We start from the raw sequence: 27,920 nt of genomic DNA, 5'->3' as shown, positions 1-27,920 counted from the left end.
TAGTATACTTGCTTGGTTTTATAGGCATTGGAGGATCTCAAGTTTGGGGATTTTCACACACTCCTTCAGATTCAACTACTTCTCCAGCTTCAGGAAATGAATCCATTCCTTATGTGTTTGTGTTTTTGAGAGCATTTGCTTCAGGAAGGCATTCCTGGGAGGTAGAAATTAAAGCCACAGGAGAAAACTGGCCAGTGGATGTTACCAAGGAGTCTGTCAGAAGGTGCGATCCCCCTCAGTCCACAGAAGGGAATCTGAATTTTGCAGAGAGAACTAATACCTTGACAGGGGCAAGGAGGCTTGCTATATCTGTATTATATACTCTGAGGAGTAGCATGTTTGATGCCCACTCAAGCGCCTTAACACTTTTTCACTTTCTTTTGCTGGAGAAAAAATTGTCACATTCTTCTTGCTGTCAAAAGAGCATGTTTGGGGGAGCAGACCTGTGACAGCACCAAGGATCTCCTGGTTGAACAGGAGTGTGCTGGGGAAGGAGTAAAATTAACCTAGAGGCATAGAAGCACTAAATTGATCATCAAAGGAGGTGGATTTAATTTTTTTTATCCCACATTTATAAAAACTCAAGGCAGCAAAAATATCTAATACTCCTTCCTCTTTGTCTCATGATCACCCCATGAGGCAACTTGGGCCGAGTGATGGATCTAGTCACCCAGCCAACTTTCATGCTTAAGGCAGGACTAGAAACACCAGGTTTCTAGTCTGCTTTAGCCACTAAACCAAACTGGCTGTTAGAATGTAGTTGTAAATAAAATGTTTACATACATTTAAATGTTTTGTTTCATTGATTTTCTCAATCCTGAGAAATTACCAGTCAGTCAAAAAGGAAATATATTAGCAACCTATGTACTAAATTTATTGAGCAGTAGAGAAATTAAGGGAGTTATTGCTGTTTAATAGAATCAACTTATCTAGCTTGATACTTTACTTAGAACAGGGCCGTTCTGGGTCACATGACCAGATTTAAAATACGGCCATTGGCAATTTTATAAGTTTTATAACTATTTGACCCAGTTTAATAAAAACCCTGCTCCTATCGTGTTCAAGTTCCTCGTTTAACATTCCTTAGATTGGTATTTAAAAATATTCTTGTACATTCGAATTTTTGTGAATTTGTTTAGTGCAGCGAAAAGCTCTTCCAAAAAGCCTGTGGGTGGCTCTGAAAAGAGCCTTTGGGTCTCAGTATTGTCCCCCGGGGCAGGGTTGTTATCGGGTCTTCACTGAACAGCAACAGGCGCGGTCGTCGGTTTGACAGCGACTTTGGGTACCTTGGCAGATTTGCTCACGCTGGCCGTGGGCTTGCTGCTACTAGCGCTATGTAGAATTTCGGTTTTCTTCGGCAATAAAACCGCATGGATATTCGGTAAGACGCCACCCTGGGCGATCGTAACTCCCCCCAGCAACTTATTTAATTCTTCATCGTTGCGCACCGCCAACTGCAAGTGTCGTGGGATGATCCGACTCTTCTTGTTGTCCCTCGCGGCATTACCAGCGAGCTCTAAAATCTCAGCGCTCAAGTACTCCAGGACCGCAGCCAAATATACTGGGGCTCCTCCTCCAATCCGCTCGGCGTAATTGCCTTTACGTAGAAGCCGATGAACTCGACCCACAGGAAACTGCAACCCGGCTCTGGAAGAGCGGGATTTCGCCTTCGCTCGTGCCTTGCCTCCAGTTTTACCACGGCCAGACATCTTCAAACTCTTCCGCCTCTCAAGACGAAACAGCAGCAAACAATCGCCGTTGAAGGTCTTTTATACCTTTCTTGACCGCGTTCTCTTATTGTGATTGGTTGAAAACAGCAGACCAATAGGAAGAGTTCTATTTTAACCAATAAGAGACCAGTGTCGTCAAAGACCAGTATAATAAAACGAAATAACGGTTTTTATAAAGAAAAAAAATATTTCTGTTCTTTGTATAATTTTACCCCAGTGTTAATTATATGCGAGAGAAGTAATTTACCATAGTAATAAAATGTGGACATATTTTGTAAATGTTTGTATGTTTACCGTACAATCTAGAATTGATCCATTTGATTAAAACCTTCCTGCATATGAAATCATACGAAGTTTTGTGCATGAGTTGGCAGCCACAGGTAAGTTGGGAGGCCATATAAATTTGTTTCATAAATATATAATTATAATAATGGGGAAAGAAAAAACGGCTGAGAAAATTTAGAATTCCAATCACTTTGACTACATCACTTTGAAAAATTCATTATAAATCAAACGCTGACAAGTAGGATAGGTTGACAGAATGTATTTCTCTTTCTAGTTTGTATCAACTCCCTATGTCTAGAAAACTTATGGTTGATAAATTCTAAATATTGGAGATATAGTCAAAACTTCATTCTGGAGATGGATGGCAGTACAAATTGAATAAATAAATATACCTAATTTAATGTCCAATCCAAATTTTTGCTTTTCATCCTAAACATTTATAAGTGAGGGGTCCTTGGCATTCTCTGAACTTGTTTGGGTTTTTTTGCAGATATTTCATTACTCAAACTAGGTAAAATCATCGAGTAATGAAATGTCTGGAAGAAAACAGCCAAGCTCCGGAAGCACCAAGGATTCATCATTTCAACCGAGCTACAAATATTCTCCTTTATTGGCACTTTTATAAGTGCAATTAAACGTTACTTTGTAGACTAAAATGATCAGGAATGCGGGTCATACATATTATTAAATGAGTCCGAACTAAAACATGAACCTGAAGCATGTTCCGTTTTATTAAATGTCTACAGCCTACAAGGTTTCTTGAAAGACTTGTTTGAGGGTTTGTTCCCTCAAACGAGGAAGTAGGATTACAATTTTAATATAGACTCTGACCAATGCTTATTAAAGCTAGCCATAGTACCATTTGCTGTTACAGTACTTTTCTTCGTATATCTCTCATTGGTCAGTTTTTCTGAATGTAAACCAATTAGAACTTACCAACAGAATCCAAGTTAATATGAACTGGAATGTCTCATTTGAGACGAACTCGATTCTTAATGACCCCGTGGGCGCACCATAAGGACGCTTCAGTTGCTTTCATTTTTAAAGTGTTTATTCACACACCATCGTTTCGTGATCACAAGTGAAAATATGGATCTCAATTACTTCGAATTAATGAACATCGTGAAATCTAAAATACGCCGAACCAAAACTATGAGTGCCTCTCGGAATTCTTAGATTTCATCAGAATACTGTACCGACCAATGCGAATAGAAACAACTGGGCGGGGGAGAAATGACAAATGTGCTTGTATATCAGTTATAAACTTCGGTAACACCTCCGCCTTAACATCATGGAGTTTTGTGAACTCGGAAATTTGTTTATTAGGATCAGCCCCAAATGTAACTGATCAGCGTAGTAAAATACAAAGATCTAATATGATGGCTGAATCTAGGACTGCGCTAAGAAAATTCCGTCGAATCCAAACAAATCCATTATCTGCGTCGCGCTTGAGAAAATATAGCTGCAACGATCTATTTATAAGCTATTTCTTTCCTTCCAATGTGCGCCTAGGTATTACTAGGTTAATTCCGTATTTCCATTTAATTCCATTTTATATGTTATTTTTAATTCCTTTCAAAACTTCAATAACCTAAGACAAAAATTACAATAGGTGATTTTGTTTGCTTCCCGCCTCTGACAGTAAAGACAGAATCTGAACTGTAAATATTGATTCAAAGATTAAGTTGGAATAGGACGGTTGAGGAGAAAACCCGTCGGTACTAACTTTTCAGTCAGAGAAGTCACGCCCCCTTTACAGTCGGCCCTGATAGAAAACTTTGAAAAAAAGATTGACTTAAGTAAACATATATGAGATCGATTGCACTGCGATATTGTTTATTGTCTGTTGATTGATGTATTTTGTGCTGTTTCTATTGTGTAATCAAAACACCGACCTGGGAACAATCCACAATTCTGTGATGCTGTATAATGTTGAGAGGGATGTAAGAAGAAATTGGATTTAATGCACACACCATAAAATACTGGACAGGCTGGAGAAAATAGCCAATTTTTTAGAATAAAAAATTAAAGTTCATTGCAGTTTTTCCGGGAATAGAATGTGGAACTTCCTCAGGCATAGGAGTTTTTGGTTTTTTTATGCCTAAGGCAGGACTAGAACTCAGTCTCATAACTAAACCAAACTGGCTCACTTCCTCATGCATAGTAGCTTTTGTAAAAGGTAACCAACTTCTTACAGGGTTAGGTTTTCCCTCATGTTTAGGTAGTTTTCAGAGAATTAAGAGAATTAATGGGCATAACTTAATTTAACAGTGCAACTTGCATGAGAAGCTTCATTTGTTCAAACATATGTCCTCCCCCAGCAATCATTAAGAGTTTTGTCCTTTTTTTTTTTACTTTTGCCCACTCTAATTTATCAAACTCCGAGAACAAAATTAACTGGAATTCTTCAGTTCCATGTGAATTATGTCTTCTTCTTTTCTTTCTGTTTTTCATCAGTTAGACTATTCCAAAGAAAAGGGGTGAGATTATTGAAAATGTCTGACCTGACTGAAAACTGTATGTTTTCCAGGAGAAATTTTAAAAAAAAACAGAATGTCCATCCTATAGTTGACTCTGGTCATTGTATAGCCGTTTTGTGATTTCTCCATTGCAGTCTATAATTTGTCAACATCCCTTATGATGTTTAAACAAATGATGGTCTTAATATAATGTTTTGTGTCACTTTTTTCTTCATTGGTTCATAGGAGATAGCAACAGATAGGACTTTAATAGATATATCTACAGAATAAAGTACACCAGGCTAGAAACATGCCTTAGCCATGAAAGCCAGTGGGTGACTTTGGGCCAGTCATTCTCTCTCAGCCCAAATCACCTCACAGGGTTGTTGTGGGGAAAATAGGAGGCGGAAGGTGTATTGTATATGTTTGCCACCTTGGGTTATTTATAAATATAATAAGGGTGAGAGACAAATAAAATAGAATGAGCATTCTCCTATCTCTTCATGCTATGTGAAAAGGCTTATTCATCATCGGCTTTACTGCAAATCTAAGTGTATTTTATTTGCTGTAATTTTGAGGTGTGGAACTTTATTCTGTCTAGGGCTATAATCCCAGCTAAATGTTATTTGATTCCGGAAACAGAAATCCTTTCTAAAATATTCTTTTCAAGAGGAAGGCAAAATAGAAATCAATGCTGAGGGCAAAATAGTAATTCTGACAGAAAATGTAGCACATTTTAATCTTCCCCTTTCTCCAGAGAGTTTAAACTAGCTAAAAATCCTGTGAGGTAAATTGATTGAAAAGTTAATGGGCTAATAGCTTCAGGGGAAATTGGGGAACCAAGATCTTTGTGGCCAGCCTTCTTTTGTCATTAAGCAGGCTCTGACTGCTAATTTTGATGTGGAAATTTAAAAACATAGATATGAGAAGCTGCTTGTTAAAACCTGCCTGGCTTTTAATTGGATATACTTTCCAATTCCAGATTTGCTCCATATTCAATCAGCTGGATATGTACCCTGAGGATATATATTAACTTGCATCTAAAACTCCTTCTTAAAAGTGTTCTTGTTGATGAATATATAACACTTTTGGATTTCAGGCCAGGAATCATCTCAAGGGTTCAATCTAGAAAACTCTTGCTATCTCAATCATCATGTACTTTCTATATTTTATCTTCACTTTTTTTTTGCTTTTATTGATATTGTTGTAATTCCTTGGATTGCTGTAAACTACCAAGAGTTATTAGGAGTTTAAACATTCAAGTTTCATAATGAGTAATTATGTTTAGCAAATTAGGCATCTCCCAAAGTCAGGAAAACTCTACATTAGATTTTCCATTTTATTTGATTCTCTGACCAATTTCATATTTTGCATTAAACCATTAATATAAAGTGTTTGCTTTGATCTTATTGTAGGAACCCAGCCACTTTATTGGTAAACCATGGTTTGGGGAATAAAGGATTATCTAAGCCAATCCAGAGTTATTGTAGTTGTGGTCAAGCAAACAGAAAGTGTGTAATCTGTAAGTTTGTGAATTTGCTTGTAATGTCTTGTCTTTGCAGAGTGGCATAAAATGCATTAGTGAATATCCTGGGGTAGGACAACTAAAGCTTCTGAAAAATTGGCATAGGCAAACAAGCTGCAGGCCTGTTTGTGAATGGGCTGCTGCTCATGGTTTAAAGAAGTCCTTCCCTGGCTGTTCTTGACTTCAACCATACAGCTACTTATAGGGTCTCCTGCTAGACAAAGGGCTGAACTAGAAGACCTTCCAGATCCCTTCGAACTCTATTGTTCTGTTATTCTGCTTTTTGTTCAGAAGCTGCACCTAGCCCTGAGGCTACCTTGCAGTTGCAGTCTCCTGGCATCCTCACTTTGAGGGAAGCCTGCTTCAGTTATTTGAGAACTATGTTCTCTCCATGTTCTCTCTAATCTCAGCAGCTGAGCAACTATCTCATCCAGTGACATTTATTTCATCAGCTGCCTTCAAAGAGGGATGAAGATCTGCTAATGTATTTTCATTTCATCATCAAAAGAATGACCTAGATTTAAAGTCCGGAAGCCCACATTTTCTTTTTATGAGAAAAAGTTTATTAAGTAATTATTTGAAAGCTTTTTGAAAGCAATTTATATTAGAAAAATAACCTGTATTAAGAGGGCTTCCATGGGATAGCTTGGTGGAAAGGAAAGATGGACAGCTGTAGGGTAGCAGCTTCCATGTAAAATGGAGATTGTGCAACCTTAGTTTCTAACCTGCCTAAAATGTATTTTGATTACAACTTAGGTTCCTTTGTGAGAAAAAAAATAGTGGCTCTTCTCTACTACCTTGTTTTGTAGAAAAATAAGCAATTTAGTGTATACATTTGTTCTAGCGGCTTTTCTGGTGCAAAGTTGTGCCTTATGTCTCATTTCAGTTGATATTGCAGTCTCAAGAAACAGCCTGCCTTTGATGTTTGCTTTCTATTTGTCACATTTTGCTCTACTTGTGCCTTGATATTATCTTTATTTTTAATTCCTAAATTTGCTTTATATACCCATGCCAACTGCATTCTGCCTAGAGGGTTGCAAATTGTTCAGCCATTTTGTTTATTTATGTAGCCTTTTATTTATTTACTTTCTTATGCACATACTTTCAACATTAAAAATATAATCTTATAACAAAAATTATTGCGTATATGCAATGTCCAGTGTATTCTCCTGATTTGATTATATTATTGTGCTACTGATTACTTGTGAATAGGGTAAGACCTTTTTGTTTTTATAAATAATTGTTTTTCATTATGCTATCATAAAAGTGGGATGTTCAATTTCTTGCAAATATTTTGTATTAGCAGAACTGCATGCAAGTAAGAATAAATTTAATAGCCTCTTTAATTTTTTTTTCTATTTTAAAGCAGCTTTGCATTATCATGACACAAGCCCGGGCCTTTGCAAAATTGCACGGTGAGTCTACATTGCTAGTATTATTGCAACATGTAATATAACAGGAAATTAAGCCTCTGAGCTCTTCCAGAGAGTTAATTTTTCTGCCACTAACGATTCATACTCCCATCATTCCCACAACATTGTAAAAAGGTAGAACTCATACCAAATGTTAATAACTGGATTACCCCCTTCTACAAATGTGAATTTTCTTTAGAAACTGCTCCATTTGTGGTTATTCAAATATCAAGGGTTTTCATTCAGAAATATTGTGAGATGTGTTTGTAAGGAGTGCATTCTCCAAACCATACTGTGTTAAAATGGATCTTGTCACATCCACCTTAAATAAAGTTCAGGTACTCAGTTGCTTCTCCCCTTTACTTATCTGCTTATTTCCAAGGAATTGTGTATTTTTATGATGGACAAATAGATGGGAAACCAAACATGATTTTCCCCTCATTTTTTGGTAGAAATTAATCCACCATACAGTACTGACATTAACATCTCCCACACAGATTGGTTCACACATTCACAGACTTTGAACCATTTCTTTTCTTGAAAAATATGCTTGTTTTGGCAAAAGAGACAAATTCTCCTCAGAGACTGCTCTTTGGTATAACTAAAAACAAAACCCCAGATACCACAGGATCATACTTCCTCCTGACTAATTTATACCTCCCTTAAGTATGTGTAAGCTTGATAGTGTAAAATTGGCTATATTCAAATATATATTTTTTTCCAAAAAAAGGCCTTTCTACTAGCCTCTTACCTATATTTTGAAGTATTTACATTTAAAAGGAAAAGTCTTGTCAATTCTTTTCCTTAAAATATATTTTAAGAACATCAAATTACACAAAGCATGTCAAATTAATGAAGTTTTATTTAGAGCTATACACACAATATACACAGAGCTACCTTTTTTATTGGTAGATTTTTATTTGATTAAGAGAGGATTTTCTCTCAATAAACAGATATCAACATATACACAGTCAGGGTTCCAGGCCTGACATACATTTTTATTAAATTATTATTCCTTAAAAGTCAACAGACAGAGGAACAACTGAAATAGCAACAATCTTTTGTGACCTATTTTCCATTCCTATGTAGGTATGTATAAATCTCCTTGTAGCTAGCTTTTAAAAAGTGGTACATTTATTAGAAATTAAAATTTAAAAGACACAAATTAAAAGAAATGAATAAGGAAAAATACAAAGAGCAGAAAAGGAAAAAAATAAGCATATATTTAAGGGATATGTAAAGAAAATAAAAAATTAGATCGAAAAGAAAGGAAAAAATAAAATAAAGGTAAATAAAGGAGTGGCTTCCTCCTTCATCACAAGTATGAACAATTTTAACAACTTATCAACTTCCCTTAAAATACAGCAAATGCTCTCTTCTTCCTATATCTTATCTTGAACAAGTTCTTTAAAGTCTAATCTTTCAGTCCTGATCAGCAAAAGTTCATTAAGGGTTACCAGAGATAATACTATATCTATTTTAATCTTGATCAAATAAATCAACTTCCTTTTAACAATCTCGATCTTTAGTCCTGTCAAACAATGTCCTAGAAGTTTATTTCTTTTCATTTTTATTTTGTCCCTTTTCACAAAATTTTTCAAAACTTTAATAAGACTTTTGTAAATTCAATATAGAAAAGTTATTCAGGTGACTCTTTTAGTTTATCATTGGTTTCTCATGTTTTCAGAGAATTTAAAAAGCATTTTCCCACAGGAAGAATTCTTATAATTAATTCCAAAATCTTATTTCTAAACATTCTGATCCCTTAGCCAATTTGTAATTTTATTTAATCAAAGTTCCAGTCAACCTTTTATTTATTTATTCCAAAATACTTAATTCTTAGACTTGTACTTTCTCTAAGGATTGGAAGAAACTCATACAGTGCTATAAAACCTGCTTATCCAAAGGTTCCTAATAGCAATAGCACTTAGACTTATAAACCGCTTCACAGTGCTTTACAGCCCTCTCTAAGCGGTTTACACAGCCAGCATATTGTCCCCATTAAAGCAGTTAACAAACAATTTCCAAATGTGATTAGAAAAGGAACTCTGCAAATCCACTGTTCTTTTGAAGGCAATGACCACAGTTTGAGCAAAGCTGGCTTTCCTGCATCTCCCAGATCTCTAAACACTCCAGAGACTGTTCTCTTGCGGCCTTCTCATAGGAAGCAATTGTATGGAGCATCTGTGGGCTATCTCAAGTCCGTTCTTTGTCCAGAGAGGAAGTATGAAGAACTGGTCTACTCACTCCGCTGCAGTTGTGAAAACGGAGCCAACTTCAATTCACATTTCTTCCCCAGAAGTCCCTTGCTTTTAAAAATTGTGGAGAAAAATTCCATTTTGAACTTCACCACCAAATTGCCTCACGCTCTCCTTGGAGGACACAACTAATCAGATACAAAGCATTTCCTCTTGAAGTTTAATCTTGTTTTTCTCTAAAACAGCACTCGGGATGTACCATAAATCACAGAGTCGCCTGCTCTCATTCAGCTCCAGCTTGGGGCAGGGTGGGGAGCATTAACAAAAGGCATGCCCAAAAGATGGAGTTATTTGAGCGAAGGAAAGGTTTTCTGTCTCATGTGCTTGCATGCATGCAATTATTCTGTCATTTCAGTGCAAGAAGGCCTTGCTTACCAACTGCCTTGTTTGGCGACTATTCAAAGTTAATGATAGTGTAAAACAAACCCCCAGTTTTGTGACCAACCCTTACATTTATGACCATTGCAGCATCCTGCAGCTCCAAAATTGCCATTAATATGCTTCATAATGACTTCCAACAAGGAGTATTAAGCAAATTGTGGTCATGGGATGTCTCACTTAATGATCCAGGCACTTAGAGGTAGACCAGGAGTGCTTATTTACCATCAGTTTATAAAGTACTTTGAGGGGAGGGTTTGACAGCACAAGGGAAGGATAGCCAATGACTTAATAGCCAGCTATCAACACCCCAATCAACAACTAAAAAGTCACACACAACAGGCACCATCTAAATACCACACAAGGAATAGCCCAAAGCACAAACACTGCTAGAGAGAAGTTCCCTGAGGATGGGCTCCAGCACAGTCCGAAAGCTCGGAAGACTAACCCGCTGGTCCCAGTGGGATCTTGCAATATTATCCTGGGACATGTATATATTCACCTTCATTCATCTTAGCGATAGAGTTGCCACTCCCAGATGTGATTGCTAAGCGAGGACTACCTTTCCTTCCACCCTGTGCATTCCCTTCCCTTTGTTCATGAGAGGCAACCTGTGGGCTACATGGTGTTCAGCTTGCCTCTCTCGATTTTATTTCCAGAGCTCTCCAGATAGTGCATCCCAAACCCAGCCCTAGATTTTTATATTTTTATTTTAAAAAAACACACAAGCCTCAGGGTAGGTCCTTTAAGCCTCCCATTGCATTAATACAGTAGTCTATTTTAAAAGCAAACCTGAAAAAATAAAAATAAAGGCTTAATATTTTAGCCCCCACTCCTCACTATATCACTACCATATTCAACCTAAGATGTTATTCTCATAGAGGCTAGACATTTTTTTTTAGAGTATAATCCCTGACTGCCAAAAATGCCCCTCCCCCACTCACTTGATACACATAATAATACACATGTACCACCTTAGCCTATTGCTCCAAGGTTGTTTCCTGATATACTTCCAAGCTTGGAGGTGTGTGTGTGCGTGTGTGTGTGTGTCAAGTAGAGGAAACAACCTGAGGTAAATCAGCAACAGGTAAGTAAGATATAGAAAAGGCTGGTCTCCAACTTTTTATTGCTTGAGGTGAGTGACATCCTTCCACCTAGTCAAGACCCCACAGGTTTCTCCCTCTCCATGATTGTGAAGCTGCAGTAAGAAGAAGTGATCCTTATAGGACAATCTACACCCCTTGCATGATATGGAAAATGAACTTCCTGTCTCAGTCTAGCGCCACATAATGTGAACAATAACTCTATTGCATTCAATTATCTGATTGAACCTCTCTTAAAGGAAAGTCATCAAGAACACAGTCTAAGCCAGCAGCCTACCCCTACATATAGGAAGGGGAAGACCACTTCCCCATCAAATGCGGCTGAGAAGAAGGTGAATATATGCTTTTGGTGACTGACGTCATGAAAGGCAACTAGTTCCATCTCATAATCCAAGTAAATTCCCAGTTTTCTGGGCTTCTTCTTCAAAGTCAAGGGTGTCTTGGGTAGGGTAAGAGCTTTGTATTGGATTCGATCTTTCCCCACTGCCCAGATTCCTTCTTCTGGGACAAGGATGAGCTTTCCCTTCCTCTTCATGGAATTTCTAGCCACCCCCAAAGCCCAATACCCATCCTCTCCAACTTCTATTTCCCAATAATGCTTCCCAGAGGAAAATCCCTCACTTCCCAGGACACAGCGCTCCATATTAAATCTTTTAGGACTGTATGGTAGGCTCTGCCACATGAATCCCTGTATGACAGTTTTCTGGTCTGCAGACAGGATCAGTTCTTGGCTGGCCGTTTCTGGATCTAGAACTATGTTTGCTGAGAGGAAAAGGAGAAGTGGGAAAAGAGAAAGAAGGTGAGGATGAAAAGGTTAACCTAAAAGACAATGCTGCAATTGCCCCATTCTTAATTATAATGAGGAAGAAATTGATCAGGACATAGATCTTATTTTGAAACAACTTTTAGCGCTTATCCCATTAAAAGACCCATTTCCAAGGCTGCACCAAGTCTCCCTTGATCTATTTAGTCCAGGGGTCCCCAAACTTGGCAAGTTTAAGACTTGTGGACTTCAACTCCCAGAATTCTCCAGCCAGCTGGCTGGAGAATTCTGGGAGTTGAAGTCCACAAGTCTTAAAGTTGCCAAGTTTGAAGACCTCTGATTTAGTCCATGTTATGAATGACACTTCTCTGGACTAAATTGTGCAGCAAAACAAGGAGGTCTTCACGCCTAAACACAATAGGCTTATCTCATTTTAAATAAAATACATAATGTATTTGATATCTAAGTATATACTAAAATAAATAAGTATATAATATTTTGGAAGGTAAAGGTTCCCCTCGCACATATGTGCTAGTCGTTCCCGACTCTAGAGGGCAGTGCTCATCTCCGTTTCAAAGCCGAAGAGCCAGCGCTGTCCAAAGACGTTCTCCGTGGTCATGTGGCCTGCATGACTAAACGCCAAAGGCACACGGAACGCTGTTACCTTCTCATCAAAAGTGGTTCCTATTTTTCTACTTGCATTTTTACATGCTTTCAAACTGCTAGGTTGGTAGGAGCTGGGACAAGTAATGGGAGCTCACTCTGCACTAGGGATTTAAACCAACAAACTGCCAACAAGCTTGGTGTCTTAGTGTTAGATAGGGCTTCTATGGAAGTCCCTTGCGTAAGTCCCTGCTAAAAAAATGAAATTTCCCCATAGAATTTTTTTAAAGAATGATATCAAAATCCATGCATGTTGTATTTGTCATTGAAAAATGCCCCTGAGCTGACAGTACTTGATTCCTTTACATATAAATGTCAGAACTCAGCACATGACAACACTTTTGAATTAAAAAAGAATCTTTGGAGTATGGAGTAAAATCTTGATGTAAAATACCTAGGCAGGGGGTTGGACTAGAAGACCTCCAAGGTCCCTTCCAACTCTACTATTGTATTGTATTGTATTATTGTATATTCAGTTTCACAGATTAGCTCAACAATGATGGAATTACATTTTGGAGTGATAACAAACACGAGCCACCAACCTTTTTCTATTGGTATCACCATGTTCCTCCAATCTAAAAACAAGATTGAAGATTAAAATAAATCAAAGGAACAGTTTAATATTGAAAAAAATATACTTTAAAAAAAAAAGCTGTTCAAAATTACTACAAAGTAATTTTCTTTCTGCATCATTAGAACATAGCAGGCCCAAATGCCTTTACATGTTAGGGCCTTCTAGAGCCAATGATTGAGAATCTCCATAGGCATGTGGTTGTCACCTATAAAGCCTTCAAAGGCACAAAGGATTATTTACGGGACCTTGTGTTCTTTCTATCAGGTCCAAGAGAAGAGACACTGTCCAGGTCCCCACAATTAAAGAATGCCATCTTAGAAAGTGTATCATTTCTGACATAGTACCTTCCCTCTGGGACATCCTATCGCCTAAGATTAAATTAACGCCAACTCTATCAGCCTGAAAGAAAGTTCTGAAGACCTGGGTATGCTCCAGGGCATGGAGGATGGGAAAGTAGATGTGAGATACCATTGTTCTTGATGGGTATTCATTGCATTTCCTCTTTGTAAGTTTTATGTTTCTGTTGTTACTGGTTTTTTTAATAAGTAGTTAGCTGCTGCACCTCAAGTCATATTTGGTTTATGGGTGGCCATATAGATTGATTTAATAATGATTATTTATATTTAGTAATTATCTACTATAATTTGTCAAGGAGGTTGAGAAACTGTCCCAGGAAAGAAGAATGGAGTTTTGATGCCTACGATATTTCTATTTCTATTTTTTAAAGTGTCCGCTTAAAAAAAATGTGAAGGAGTTTGAAAATTATAGTTACACTTTTTTTTTTATAATTCACCTAAAGGAGTGATCATTGCTCAATAATGGAATTACATGCTTTGCACATTGGAGACCTTAAATTTAATCCCTTTGCATAACAGGACTAGAACTTTTGTTAAGACTCTTATTTGAAACCAGGGGAAATTCTGAATGTCATACCAGATGATTGACGTAATTGGTTTGCTTGCTAGTAATTTTCTGAAGTGCACACTTCATTCCTACAAGCAGATATTTTATTTGTCCCTTTCTGTTTTGTTACACAGACAATTTTACAAAAATATAATTAAGTTGATATTCTTCCTTTCCCATGAAAGACACAACACAGAATCACCTATAATACCTATGTTATACATTAAAGAATGCTTACTGGAATTACTGTATTAATTCCAGTGAGATTAATATTACTGTATCTGTATTATTATTAACTGTATTATCACTGCATTACTATTCTTCTTCTCATCCTTCCTATTAATAATAATAATAATAATTTAAATTTATTAGCCGCTCCCTTTCCGAAAAGGACTCGGGGCGGCGTACAATGGAGTAAAAAACATATAACATTTACATAAATCCATGACATACATAAGTACAAAGACACACATGTTCGGAGGAGGTTAACAGATACAATACATAGACAATTAAAAACCATTAAAATACCCTAATTACAAAACCCCATGTACAATCCAAATTCAAAATGTTAAAAAACAGACAGTCAGGAGGAGTACGAGAAAATTACGGTTGAGCCAGGCCAGATAGTTGGAAGAGGTGGGTTTTCAGTTGTACACGGAAGGAGCGGAGATCGGAAGTAATCCTGATGTCCCGGGGGAGGTCATTCCACAGGGCTGGGCCCATCACAGAGAAGGCTCTGCTCCTGGGTGTCGCCCCCCGACACTGTTTGGCGGTCGGCACCCGGAGAAGTCCCTCTCTGTGAGAGCGGATTGGTCGTAGGGATGTGTGGAGCAGGATGCGATCCTGCATGTAACTAGGCCCTGTGCCATGGAGCGCTTTAAAGATCATAATCAAGACCTTGAAACGCACTCGGAAGACCACAGGAAGCCAGTGCAGCTCGCGCAGGAGAGGTGTTACAGGGGAGAATCTAGTCCTCCCCATGATCACCCGCGCGGCCGCGTTCTGGACCAACTGTAGTCTCCGAGTGCATCTCAAAGGAAGCCCCATGTAGAGAGCATTGCAGTAGTCCAGGCGAGACGTCACCAGCGCATGGGTGACTGTGCGTAGGGCATCCCGGTCCAATAAGGGGCGCAATTGGCGCATCAGGCGAACCTGATGGAACGCCCCCCTTGCCACGGCTGTTACATGGTCATCCATGGACAGCCGGGCATCCAGGAGGACGCCCAAATTGCGCACCTGTTCCATAGGGGCTAGTTGCACGCCCCCAATGGCCAGAGATGGAAACACCTGGTTGAACCGGGGCGCCGGAAGCCACAGCCACTCCGTCTTGGAAGGGTTGAGTTTCAGTCGGTTGCCATCCATCCAGATCCGTACGGCCTCCAAACACCGGGACATCACTTCGATGGCCTCATTGGGGTGGTTTGGGGTGGAGATGTATAGCTGAGTGTCATCAGCATACAGATGATATCCCACCCCAAAACCACGGATGATCTCGCCCAGCGGTTTCATGTATGTGTTGAACAGGAGAGGCGAGAGTACCGAACCCTGTGGCACTCCACATGTGAGAGGCCTCCGGGTCGATCTCTGCTCCCCTGCCAACACACGTTGCGTCCGGTCAGTGAGGTAGGAGCCAAACCACCGTAACACGGTGCCCCTGACTCCCAACCCCTCCAGCCGGTGCAACAGGATACCATGGTCGATGGTATCGAAAGCCGCCGAGAGGTCTAATAGGACCAGGATAGAGGAACAACCCCTATCTCTGGCCCGCCAGAGATCATCCACCAATGCGACCAAGGCCGTCTCCGTGCTGTGCCCGGGTCGGAAGCCGGACTGGCGCGGGTCTAGATAATCATTTTCCTCCAGGTGGCGTGGGAACTGCTGTGCCACCACACTCTCTACAACCTTCGCTAAAAAAGGAAGGTTGGAGACTGGACGGTAATTGACTAGGTCCGTCGGGTCCAGGGAAGACTTCTTGAGCAGGGGTCTCACCACCGCCTCTTTCAAGGCGGCTGGTAGAGACCCCTCACCCAACGAAGTGTTCACTAGGACCAGGAGCCAGTCACGTGTAACCTCCCAGGATGCCAGTACAAGCCAGGAGGGACACGGGTCCAATAAACATGTGGTGGGTCGCAGACGTCCACGCAACCTGTCCAAATCCTCGATGGCAACCGAATCAAACTCCTCCCAAAGCGGACCCTCAAGACTCGCCACGGGCGTCTCTACTGAACCACTGAAGGGGGTCCATCCCATCCGGATTTGAGCGACTTTGTCATGTAGATATTTCCCAAACTCCTCTGCTCTACCCTGTAAAGGGGCTTCCCGCGGCCTCTCAAACAAGAGGGAACGAGTCACCCGAAACAAGGCGGCAGGGCAGTTATCTGCAGACGCAATAAGGGCGGCGCAATGTTGACGTTTGGCCGCTCTTAATGCCACAAGGTACGTCCTCAAGTAGGCTCGTGCCTGTGCTCGGTCAAATTCGGAACGAGAGGATCTCCAAAGACTCTCTAGGCGTCTCCTTTGGCGTTTCATCACCCTTAGCTCCTCGGTAAACCAGGGAGCCAGGGTGGTTCGTCGCCGCAGGAGAGGCCGCAAAGGCGCCACCCGGTCCAGGGCCCCGGTAGTCGCACTATTCCATGCGTCTACCAGGTCCTCCACTCGGGGGCGGGTCAAATCCACAGGAGGTGGCCCAAGCTCCGTCTGGAACCTATCTGGTTCCAACAGGCGCTTGGGGCGGAACCATCTAATACCTTCCGGTTCCGCCTCCTCGCGGTGTGGGGTAGCACCAGGGAAGTCCAGCCGGAGAAGATAGTGATCCGACCATGACAGGGGAGTAATGGCTAAGTCCCCTATTCCCTGATCACTCATCCACCGGCCTGAGACAAAAACAAGGTCCAGCGTGTGGCCTCCCTCGTGAGTAGGGCCCTGAATTAACTGGGTCAGGTCCATGGCTGTCATGGAAGCCATGAACTCCCGAACCCCCTCAGACGCTTCTCCCATCGACGGCAGATTGAAATCCCCCATCACTATAAGGTTGGGGATCTCAATCGCCACCGATGAGATCAGCTCAAGGAGTTCAGGCAGGGCCGCTGATGTATAGCGAGGAGCCAGGTATACTATCAGCAGGCCCAACTGCCTCCCTGGGCCCCATCTCACAACAAGGGACTCACACCCGGATGTCTGTGGCACGGTGAACTCTCTCGGCTCAAGGTCTTCCCGAATAATCACTGCTACCCCGCCGCCCCTCCCCTGGGCCCGAGGCTGATGAAATGCTCGATAACCTGGTGGGCACAATTCAACGAGGGGTAAACCTCCCTCGGAGCCCAACCAGGTCTCGGTTATTCCTGCGAGGTCCGGCTCCCCCTCCAAGATAAGATCATGAATGAGGGGGGCCTTATTAACAACGGACCTCGCGTTGCATAACAGCAGTCTCAGGCCTTGGGCCTGTGGAACCTGATCACCTAGTATGCAGGGGTTGGTACAAACGACCGGGAATGACCAAAAACCCCGGTCTCCCAACCGACTGCGCGTTCTTAATGTGTCCTCGCACCTGCCCCTCCCCACGACCGTTGGTATCAAAGAGCCCTGTAATGGAATGTTATCCTCCCTTTCCTCACCCGCTCCATTCCTTCCTCTTTCGACCACACCTAATTGCCTGGCTCTACTATCACTCCTGATCTGGTCCTTCCCCCCCCCACCCTTAAAACCCTTTATAAATTTTAAAAAACAATTAACTAAAAAACCCCTTAAAGCACGCTTCCTCCACCTCTCTGGGTTAACAAACCCGTCCTCGAGGTGGGCCCTTGAAAGGGCTGGAGGCCATAGCTGCGAGAGGGGGGACTCTCGCAGTAGCAGCAGGTCTACTCTCGAGTAAAGCATAATAAAGGGCCAGCGCTCATCAAGTGGGTGCTGTCGATGTTAATGTAAGTTAGCCAAAACCACATACATCCAGATGAAACGGATGAAATAGTCCTGGTAGAGATAGGCAGATGGAAATAGTCCACATCGTAGATGAAAATGATGGGTTAATAATAATAATAATAACCAGCTGGTGAATATGGAAGCTTGGGCTGGAACTGAGACGAAGGCCGCAGTGGGTGGTAGAAATAGGTAGCCCTAGATGAATGAGGGGGGTTGTAATCGCACGGGGGGGGGGGTACAGGGCAGCCCTCCGCACAGGCCTCTGATGTTGCATATCTCTTTTTCTACTAATGACTATAACGTGTTGCTCGTATCTTTACAATTTACCATATATTGTTTTATTTAGTTTCCTAGTATGATTTATGTTGATTGCTTATTTAATGTCCTATAAATAATCACTATCACTATTGTATCTTATGATTTATGATGAATATAATTTTATGATATATGATAATGATTTATCACATATATTTTATGTACACTGAGAGATTATGCACTGAAGACAAATTCCTTGTATGTCCAATCACACATGGCCAATAAAGAATTCTATTCTATTAATTGATGTGTTTAAGATTGATAAACTTCTATATTAGATTGTGGCCCAAATGCTTTTCTCAAAAAACAGAAGAAAAAGAAAATAACTTACTCAGTTCAGTGACCAGCTTTCCTAGAATAGAAGGAAAAAAAACCTTATTACTCTACTGCCGCAGAAAACATAAATGTGTGGCTTCAATTCCTCCCCTCAGGATGCCACTCTAGGGCATTGCATGCCAAAACAACTAGACACAAAGATAGTTTTGCCCCATGCCATCACTCTGCCAAATACCAAATTCCCACAGCACGGTCTTATGCCTAATGATATTTACCCATGTTATCCTTCTCATCTTTCCTATTACCTTCTCCTCTTGGTAGTTTATGATTTATCACTTTGTTTTTTGTATCTTATGATGTATGACTGTATTTACGATTTATGATTTATCACTTTGGTATTTGTATGTACACTGAAAGCTTATACACCGGAGACACACATTTCCTTGTGTGTCCAAACACCCTTGGCCAATAAAGAATATTATGTTGTGTTCTTTGCCATCATTATCTGTTATTAAAGCCAATTGGTATTCCCTAAGTCTTTGGAGAAATAATAAGGAACAAAATAACAGCTAAACGTAATCAGCATTCAATATACAAGATAATAGAAAACTAATCAAGAGCTAGCAAATATTTTTTTTCTTTGATGTTGTACTGTTGACAGATTAATCTTGGGTGGGGGGGGTGTTATTCCTTTAAACCAGTGGCTTTTAAAATATGATCCAAGAATCCCCTTTGACAATTATTGAAGATATTTGCAGAATTTTAAAACAAAGTCATTCTTCTCATTATTGCCTTTTATTTGTTACAAAATGTTTTTTTCTTATTTTAATAAATTTTTATTACATTTCAAAGATAAAAGGTTAAATTACAAAATTATAACAAAAAAAAGAAAATTGGGAGCAATAGAGAATGTTTAATGTAAGTTTTTTCATGAAATAGGTTAGTATGTAATGGGTTTAATGTTCTTTTTACTTAATTCAATAAATAAATATTCTACAAAGGCATCAATTTTAATTTTTAATATGGTAAATATTGATAAAATAACCTATACAAACAAAGGTCTTTGGGAGTTCCTCATAATTATTAAAAGAAAAAGATTCTTTGATCAAAAAATCTAAGCAGCACTGTTTCAAACAATGGGTGAATTGGATGACCAATCTACCACTAGATGGCAGCAAAGTGTCAGGTTTTTTTAATTGCTATTGGCTGCCATCTAGTGGTCAACTATTTTATGCAACTGAGATACAGTTATTGAGGAACTGAAATTCAATTAAAGATTAACTGCGAATATCCCTGTGGGAATTGTAAACTATCCTAAGAACATAACTGAGGAAAGAAAGTAAGGAAAAATAAGCTTTTAATGTGCTTCAGCCAGGGGGGAGGAAATTTTGTGATGGCTCCTTTAATATCATTAATATTATGGTTAATATCATTCTCTCCTGATTTGTATACCTTTTTAAAATTATTTTTAATTGTGACTGCTTTTATGGTTTTTTTTTAAAAATTAAGTGCTATATGTTACCTATTGTCGCTTTCATGTAGGTTGGCAACTACACAAAAATGATAAATTCATAAATAAATTTTCCTGCTAGGCTACAAAAGTACAAAAGCTGAGTTTTTTTCCATTATTTTTTCAGTTCTACACATTCAGCCTGGAATGGGCTGATCAGTTTCAAGACTAAAAGGACCAGTTAACCAACCCATTGAGAAACAATGGCTATGGAAGCCAAAATTCAGTCAACCTTGCAGTGGAGTGTGTGGTGAAGTGAGGGGTGAGGGACAGATTAAAACGGTTGATTAGAAGAACCATAAGATTGCCAGCATAGGACACATCATTTCAGGTCACCTCCCTGAATATGCCCTATACTGACTGCATGTAGCATCTTGAGGCAGAATATTAGGGAAAATACTCCTTCTGGAGCAGAGCATCTTACACACATGTTTAGTGGTAAATGAATGCTAAGGTTGTCAAGCAAAGATACAAGAAGAGTAGTGTGCCATCCTTGCACTGAGGCAAGAAGATTTTATGGATTTATCCTTGGAAGAAACATTAGCCAGTGTTCCAATCTATTAAGAAACACCGTTTCCAACCAAATACATTTACTGTAACTGCAGAGCTATCTCGCCATTAATTGTGCATTAACACTACTTTTATGCCAGTTAAAGGGCAGTTTCCTGTGTACTCACCGTATTTGTTCAGTAGGTAAAAAGTAAATATAGCGAATCCAACCACAGCCATTAGGGAAAAACATAGAGCTACTATCCAGGATGACATTTTGGGGAAGAAGTGATCTGAAAAATGAAAGAAGTAGAGATGAATGTATTTTAACGCAACCCTGAAACATTGGAAAATGCTCTGATTTTCTCTTTCCTATCCCTTCTGCTGTGATTCATGAATGTTTCAGAAACATATGCCTTCACTGGTACCACACACCCAAAATTCACAGTATGCCCACTGATTCAGATTAAAAAAGCATTTTCCTTTCATCTTCCCAAGAGTAAAACAAAAGAGAGAGAGAATGCAAAGAAATATACTACATGGCCTCATTTGAAATTTTCTTCTTGGAAAAATATCTTGCATCACTCTTCGTTGACTTTGAGTTTGCCCTAATCAAGACATGGACACCAGCTGCCGATTTGTCTAATTTTGAATTCAGAATATCAAACTCATATTACTACAAAACCCGGTTTCTAAAATACAGAATGGCTTATTAACAGTGTTTATTGACTCACTTGTTATGTGAATGGTTGACTCCTTTTCCAGATCAAGGAGGCTGTTTCTAATGACACAAGTCAAGTTTGAACTCCCTTTTAGAATGATGTCAGCTTGTACATCGAATGTCCCATCATTTCCTTGTGAATCTTTTTTTGCCAACGAAGATAGAGGACTCCCATTGAGCTCTTTCCACAGGATCTCAGGCTTTGGATACCAGCCACTGGAACGACAAACCACTCGGATCCCTCTGTCCTGATAACCTTCAATGGAAAGGAGAGGAGCAGGCCCTGATGCTAGATATGGGACAAACATGCACATTTTAAGTGTTTTCAAACTGTTCCAAAGACGGGCATCCTGCAGAGCCAGGGAAATCTGCAATCCCCAAACCCCTAAGTTGACATTCTGGCTTCAATTGCTGGAAAAACTGAGGAATGCCTTCCTGCCATTGTGAGATGAAAACACACACAAAATAGAATAGAATAGAAAGAATAGAATAGAATTCTTTGTTGGCCAAGTGTGATTGGACACACAAGGAATTTGTCTTTGGTGCATGTGCTCTCAGTGTACATAAAGAAAAATAAAATACATTCATCAAGAATCATAAGTAAATAATTCATCAAAAAAACATTTCTTGATGCTTAGTAGTTGGTCTCTTGCGTATGACAGAGTGAATCACAGAGAATGATTAGAAAACAAAAACTATCAGAGAGCATTTCACCAAGGCTGCCGTTGGCAGCACCATTTTCCTATAATATAAGCAATAAAATAAGGGTTGTTTTTTTTTAAAGAGAAAGAAATCTTCAAAAAAGGAAGAAATTCGAGAAAAATTAAAACCTCATCATGTGATGAGGTGCTATTCACTTTGAGTTATTGTCCCATTTATCCTGTCTTTTAGCCCCTCCCCAAGTATTAAATCAGGCTCCTGGCCCCCAGAAGTTGTCCTCTTCTACTTTGTTCAAAGAGTTATGGAATCAGTTCAAAGGAAAAAACAGAAAGATATCCAACACTGACGGAGAAAGCAATATTTGCTTTTTTAAAATACCTTAGGATCAGAAGATTGTCCAGTCTAATCTTCATCCTGTAATTATTTAGATTTTTTAAATCATCACTCAGTCTCCCTCCTCATCCCCAATCCAGGTTTAAATCCTAAATTCTGCAATAGGAAGTTGGCATACTGCATAACAATTGTTTTTGGGTGTCAAATGAGGCATAGAAGGCAAAGCATACACTAGAACTATTATTCCAGAGAACGTTTATGTCTGGATTATGATGAGCATTGACAACTTCCCAATTTGTCTGCCTCTATATTTTACCTCTTAAGGCAAAGAAGTAAGCGTGATTTTTCCTCCTCCTCCTCCTGTCAAAACGATCCTACCCTTTCCTTCCAACACAAGATGAATGGTGGATTGAATCAGTTCCAGACACTGCTATCATAAGAACATGAAATGAAACCTTCCAGGTCTGATAAAACTTCCAGCAGTAGCATTTCAGATATTTCTAGTAAGCCTACAAACAGAGCATGCAGTCAACAATACAGTATGTCTCAGTTCTTCTCAGCATTCACTTTTAGAAGTATATTGCACCTGAATATGGATGCTTCAATCAGGTATCACAGATGTACAGCCAGTCATCGGTGGGGTTGCATACTTTTCAAGGACCATATTCCAGGCTTTGAATGGTGGTAAATATTCGGGATGTCACTTAATTGAAGAAGCTCAAGGAGTGATAAGGGCAGCAGTTATAGCCAAAAGTAGTTGCCTGAATTTGCTTTATGGCAGGTGGGGGAAACCTCAGCCTTGAAGCTGTAGGAGGTGACCAGGCTGAGCCCAAGGGAGGAGTCAAATGCATCTTCAGTCTTGAGTCCCTTCCTACCCACAAGAGATCTAAGTCCAGCCCACCTTGAATTCCTCTGACTCTTATTACCGCCTATTCGCTTCAACTGTTAGTAGTTCAGATTGAGGGGTCCTTGGTGCTCTCTGAGCATGCTTGTTCCCCCCCCCCAACGTGTCATTACTCTAATTAGGTAACATCATCAGTACTCTAGCACTGATGATGTTACCAAGTTAGGGTAATGAAACGTCTGTAAGAAAACAAGCAAGCTCAGAGAGCCTCACTTCAGTTCAACCCTGATTCCTTTATTAGTAGTTCAGAATCTTGTAGAGAGCATAAGCTTGCAATAAACATTTATATTCATTGAACTGCCTGGATTTCTGATTTCCCATGCCTGGCAGCAGTACAGACCTGCATATGTCCCCTTAGTCTAAAATTGGTAGCAAAATGGTAATTTTTGGTGGCCTGATTTAGCCCCCTCTCCCATTTTCTCCTCAAACATCTGGAAAATTCAATTATTTTGTGCTTGCTTATTTTTTTAAAATGCTGACATTGAAAAAGAAAACGTTAAGTGTTTCAACCAACCATTCTTTCTGGGCCTCCTGTGTAGGAAGTGAAAAAGAAATAAATAGCCACGGTTAGCCACCTTGGCATTATGGAATGGTAACCCTTATTTCTTCTAAACATCAAGAAAAACAGAATAAGTAGGTTGAAAGATTTTTGGGGGAGAAACCTTAATAGCCCTGGTTTTCTCACAATCTAAGAACATATTGGAAGGTTGATGACTGCAAAGGTTTTAGAGCCAACTTTGATTACACATTTCTATTTAAAAAGATTTGCCCCTTACTTACCGGTCACTTTCATATCTAATGTGGCTTCCTGTTGGAAACTCCCATTCTTAACAGAGCAGTGGTAGTGTCCCTCATCAAATAGGCTAATGTTAAAAATCTTCAGCCCAATCTTTCCATCCCCAATGTCATCTTTTAAAAATTCTGTTCTTCCTTGGTATTCTGGCTGCTGCCGTTCCAGATGATCTTTGCCACTGCGATAAAGGTGTACATATGAAGAATTTGTGGAGCGGAACCAAGTAATCTCCATATTCTGGACATTTGTTCTGGGGGACAGGTGACAGTGTAGCTCAATGGTCTCCCTCAGAGAGGCAGTGACTGGGTGATGTGGTCCAAGCAATGTCAGCTGCACTGTGAAATGTACCAAATGCATAAAAATCATAAATGGCCAAATCAACTGAAGGAGAATGCCATATAGGCAACTCATCTAATCATGTCAAATAGCAATTGAGATTTGGCTAAACTATTAATCCATCACTTAAATCCAGTGGGTTGAGTTTCTGTTGGATAATCATTCAGCTCATATTCAAATCCAGACAAAGAAAAAAAAATTGGACAGGGGTGGGATAGCTCAATAGTATAATACTTGCTTTACACATACGCACACACAAAAATGGAATCCTTAACATTTCCAGGTAGGTTGAGAAGACTCTTTTGTGAATGGATGCCAAACACCACAGATAAAGATCGTTGTAGTATATTTTCACATCCACACAGGACACAAACTGAGTTCCAGCAAAACCATTGACTGGAACTCTCATTGAGCATTTAATGCAGGTTCCCAGTTTCTTTCAGAATTGAGGAGGGGCCCAGCGCATTACACAATTGAGTAATGTAATTTTAAGAATTGGAGAGGTGTGTGTGAGAGATCTAGATGTGATAGAACCCAGTCCAAGCTAGATGGACGAAGGGTCTGACTATTTTATGTCAGCTTCCCATATTCATTTTCTAATCTCTCTGTTAGTAGGGCATCGATCAACCTTCTTTTTTTAATTAGATTGATATTAAGGCAACCCCCAATATACATGTAATGGGATTTGTTACCCATGTTGATTCATTATATTATTTCTACATTTTTATAATATTATATTTACATATTTCTTAGGTATGGCACCCATCTTTGCCATCTTTCATTCAAGAACTCAAGGAAGCATATCTATGGCATCTCCAGCCCATTTGAGCTGCCATAGCTAAAGGCAGACTGGAATCTGATGTCTCCAGTACCACTCCAACCCTTTAACTGCTACACCACACTGTCTCTTTGTTTTAAGGTGAGGTTATAGGGGAATGTTATGTTTAGTGCCCCCCCCCCTGTGTGTCTGTGTGTGCGTGTGTGTGTGTGTGTATAAAATGCTTCTTAAAATATAAGATATATAAAAGCAATTACATTTCTTAGAAAATACAATAGCACACAAAGTTCTTACTTGGATTACCATTATTAACAGGTGTGTAAAATGCTTCTTAAAATATAAGATATATAAAAGCAATTACATTTCTTAGAAAATACAATAGCACACAAAGTTCTTACTTGGATTGCCATTATTAACAGGTAGAATAACTAAGGAAGTGGTCAAAATAAACAGGAAGGAATTCATTTTGGAAACACAGCTGAAGGTTTTCACTTCCCTTGTTTTCTTATTCTGGTCTTCAAGGCACGTAGGAACTGGTAGGAGGGAAGCAAAAAAAGAAATATTTTTAGTATTGTATTTTGTTAGTACGATTCTCTTCTTCTTTAGATGTATCCATAACATTGCATGATTCAAAATGCTAGTAAATGGTAAATGGTTTTATCATAAAGTTGCTGAATAATGTGCCTTTCAATTAGATGTATTAGTGGAAGCGTTAAAATAATCAATATGGTTTGGGATCACTAGGATATCTAGGATCAAACTAATATACAATCTTTTCATCCTCATCGTCAGGAAATAGTTTCAATGAAAGAGTGCATGTGGAACTTCCTGTCAAGTAAAAAAATTAAGAAATGTAAAACTAGATAGAAATTTTAAGCAACTGTTACTTTTTTTCAGACAGACTGTAAGCTTAACTATTCAACATTTTGAAAATGTCCATGAATACCTCAATGCATCAGAACTGAAGTATGACAACCAATGAGACAAAATGTTCTCCCCTGGAAGGCAAATTGAACCCAATGCACACATGCATGTATATTAAAACACACAGAGATACACATTCAGTCAACAGTTGTAGTAATTACTCTTACCTCATTGATGAAGACCACTCCTTGGATCACATCCAACTTGCACTTCCTTAGAACAAAAGTAAACTGCACATGTTTCCTCATTACCGTAGGCACATTTTTCCTCCTTTGACAATAGAAAGATGAGAGGATGGGGAGGTGATCTAGATATTCTTTGCACAGGTGGACGCCACCTTGCCCACGCTTGGCTTGAAGGAGTCTTGGAGATGGTGGAGCGCAAACGGAGGGAGCTTGCCTATAAAGATCTCATTTCTCAAAATCTCCTTGTTAAGCGACTTCTCTTGTGCTCCTCGTTGCCTTATCAGTAGGCAGCAGAAGGCCCAACAAAATGGGAAACAGGTCAGGTTTTAAACCAACGTCATCTTCTAAGCTAATCGCCAACAGGCAGCCCCCTCATAATGTTTACAGATATTGCATCAGCACCAGCAGTGAGATAGTTTTAGAGATCTGCAGTGTGGGAAGATGATGATTATAAGGTTTGGGGGGGGTTTTTGCAAGAGGAATCAAGTTACTTCTCAATTGAAAAGACTTAATGTAAGCAACGATCTATGTTCCCACTAAGCAGGAAGTAATGTAGGCAGGTTACCATATGCTCAGGTGGTTGCTTTTATTATTTGTCTGGGAGCAACTTTTTTTTACTAGTGACCAGGTATCAAACTGGAGACCTTTAGTACCCAAAGCAGGGACTCTTTCATCAAACCATAGTCCTGTCCTGTTTTTCTGAAAAGAACAAAGGAACTGTGGAAAGTTATCACCCAGCCCTCTCCCAGAAAAATGAAATATCCTAGGAAATATTGAAAAAGCAGAATATTGCATTTCCCTGGATGTGAAAAGGAAGAAACATGTTTTAAATTGAGAATAGCTCCCTGTAGCTTCCTGCCTCCACCTACTTTGTCAATGGGCCATTAAGAAGGCCAAGCCAGTCCCTTTACATAATAAAGAGTTCTCCCCTTCAGCTCCAGGGGGATGGGATTAAGGCATGATAATATTGGCCCTTTACCCAACTCCCCACATGGCATCTGAGAACTCAACCAAACCTGGATTCAAAACACAGCCTTGAGAGTTGTCCCTGCATGGCCCCATGGGAGTCTGACAACCAATCAGAATACAAGCTCAAGATCAAAGGCCAGAGAGGGCATAAAACCAGGGACTCAGCATCTCAGTCCTTCTTTCTCTTCTTCTCCCCAACATTGAAGCATGTGATCACCTTTTCTATTCAGGACTCAAGCCATGTGGTCCTATCCACCATTAAAACCAGTGACGTGCGGTGAGGTTTATGGCTGGTGAGGCTGGTGACGTCATCAGGAAGGCGGGGAATGGGACCACGTGTGCTGGAGGCTGAGGCTGCCTCATCCTCCAGCACACGTGATCCCATTCCCCGCCTTCCTGAGCGCGCTCCGCCGGCTCGCGCTCCACGATCCCCAACAGCAGCTGCTTTTCAGTGCTTTTCTGTGCGTCTGGCATTTAGGACATCCGGCTATCTACCACTATTCCTGGAGAATAGTGCATTTTCCCTATTTATTCTCAAGTTATCCCTCTGAGGAAAGTGAATGTTATTGGCTCAAGATCTTCCAGTATTTCCTACTTAAGCCAAAATTTGAATTTTTGACCAAATCCAACATTGGCTGTCCCTGTTGATGTCCATAATCTATTATCTATCTTCCCTTCCTGGCTACTCTCAGCTTCAGTCTTTTCTTTGCTGGTTTTGTTTGCTTTACAAATAATTTTTCATTAAGGGTATTGGAA

At 39.9% G+C, this 27,920-nt stretch overlaps 2 protein-coding genes across 3 annotated transcripts; both read right to left on the bottom strand.

The window, feature by feature from the left end:
- Positions 1-1,235: 1,235 nt before the first annotated feature.
- LOC309383533 (histone H2A-like) lies at positions 1,236-1,709 on the bottom strand (the record flags this gene model as incomplete). The annotated part of the gene is made up of 1 exon (XM_081936197.1): positions 1,236-1,709. One exon carries the CDS (start codon positions 1,707-1,709, stop codon positions 1,236-1,238), a length of 474 nt encoding a protein of 157 aa, XP_081792323.1.
- Positions 1,710-8,255: 6,546 nt separating this feature from the next.
- Positions 8,256-26,493, bottom strand: LOC309383426 (butyrophilin subfamily 2 member A2-like). 2 transcript variants are annotated; one of them, XM_081935967.1, is made up of 8 exons: positions 26,178-26,493; positions 25,485-25,619; positions 23,960-24,307; positions 21,296-21,571; positions 20,750-20,854; positions 18,618-18,638; positions 13,119-13,151; positions 8,256-11,912 (listed from the first exon to the last, which is right to left on the bottom strand). In XM_081935967.1, exons 2-8 carry the CDS (start codon positions 25,549-25,551, stop codon positions 11,398-11,400), a joined length of 1,365 nt encoding a protein of 454 aa, XP_081792093.1. In that variant the 5' UTR covers positions 25,552-25,619; positions 26,178-26,493; the 3' UTR covers positions 8,256-11,397. The 2 variants fall into 2 exon arrangements, with proteins under 2 accessions (XP_081792093.1, XP_081792094.1); XM_081935968.1 differs by having other exon boundaries at positions 21,296-21,538.
- Between the last annotated feature and the right edge of the window lie 1,427 nt (positions 26,494-27,920).

This window comes from Natrix helvetica (assembly GCF_964273705.1).
Source record: "Natrix helvetica genome assembly, chromosome: 1".
NCBI classification, from domain to species: Eukaryota; Metazoa; Chordata; class Lepidosauria; order Squamata; family Natricidae; genus Natrix; species Natrix helvetica.
This window is presented reverse-complemented; position numbering and strand designations above follow the sequence as displayed.

Excerpts from the sequence above, each read along its gene's own strand:
- LOC309383426 (XM_081935967.1), bottom strand. The coding sequence starts at position 25,551 with ATGAATTCCTTCCTGTTTATTTTGACCACTTCCTTAGTTATTCTACCT. Across the intron at positions 21,572-23,959 it reads ATTAGATATGAAAGTGACCG|CATCAGGGCCTGCTCCTCTC; the intron begins GTAAGTAAGGGG and ends TCCCATATCTAG. Across the intron at positions 11,913-13,118 it reads GGTGATACCAATAGAAAAAG|CAAACATAGTTCTAGATCCA; the intron begins GTTGGTGGCTCG and ends TTTTCCTCTCAG.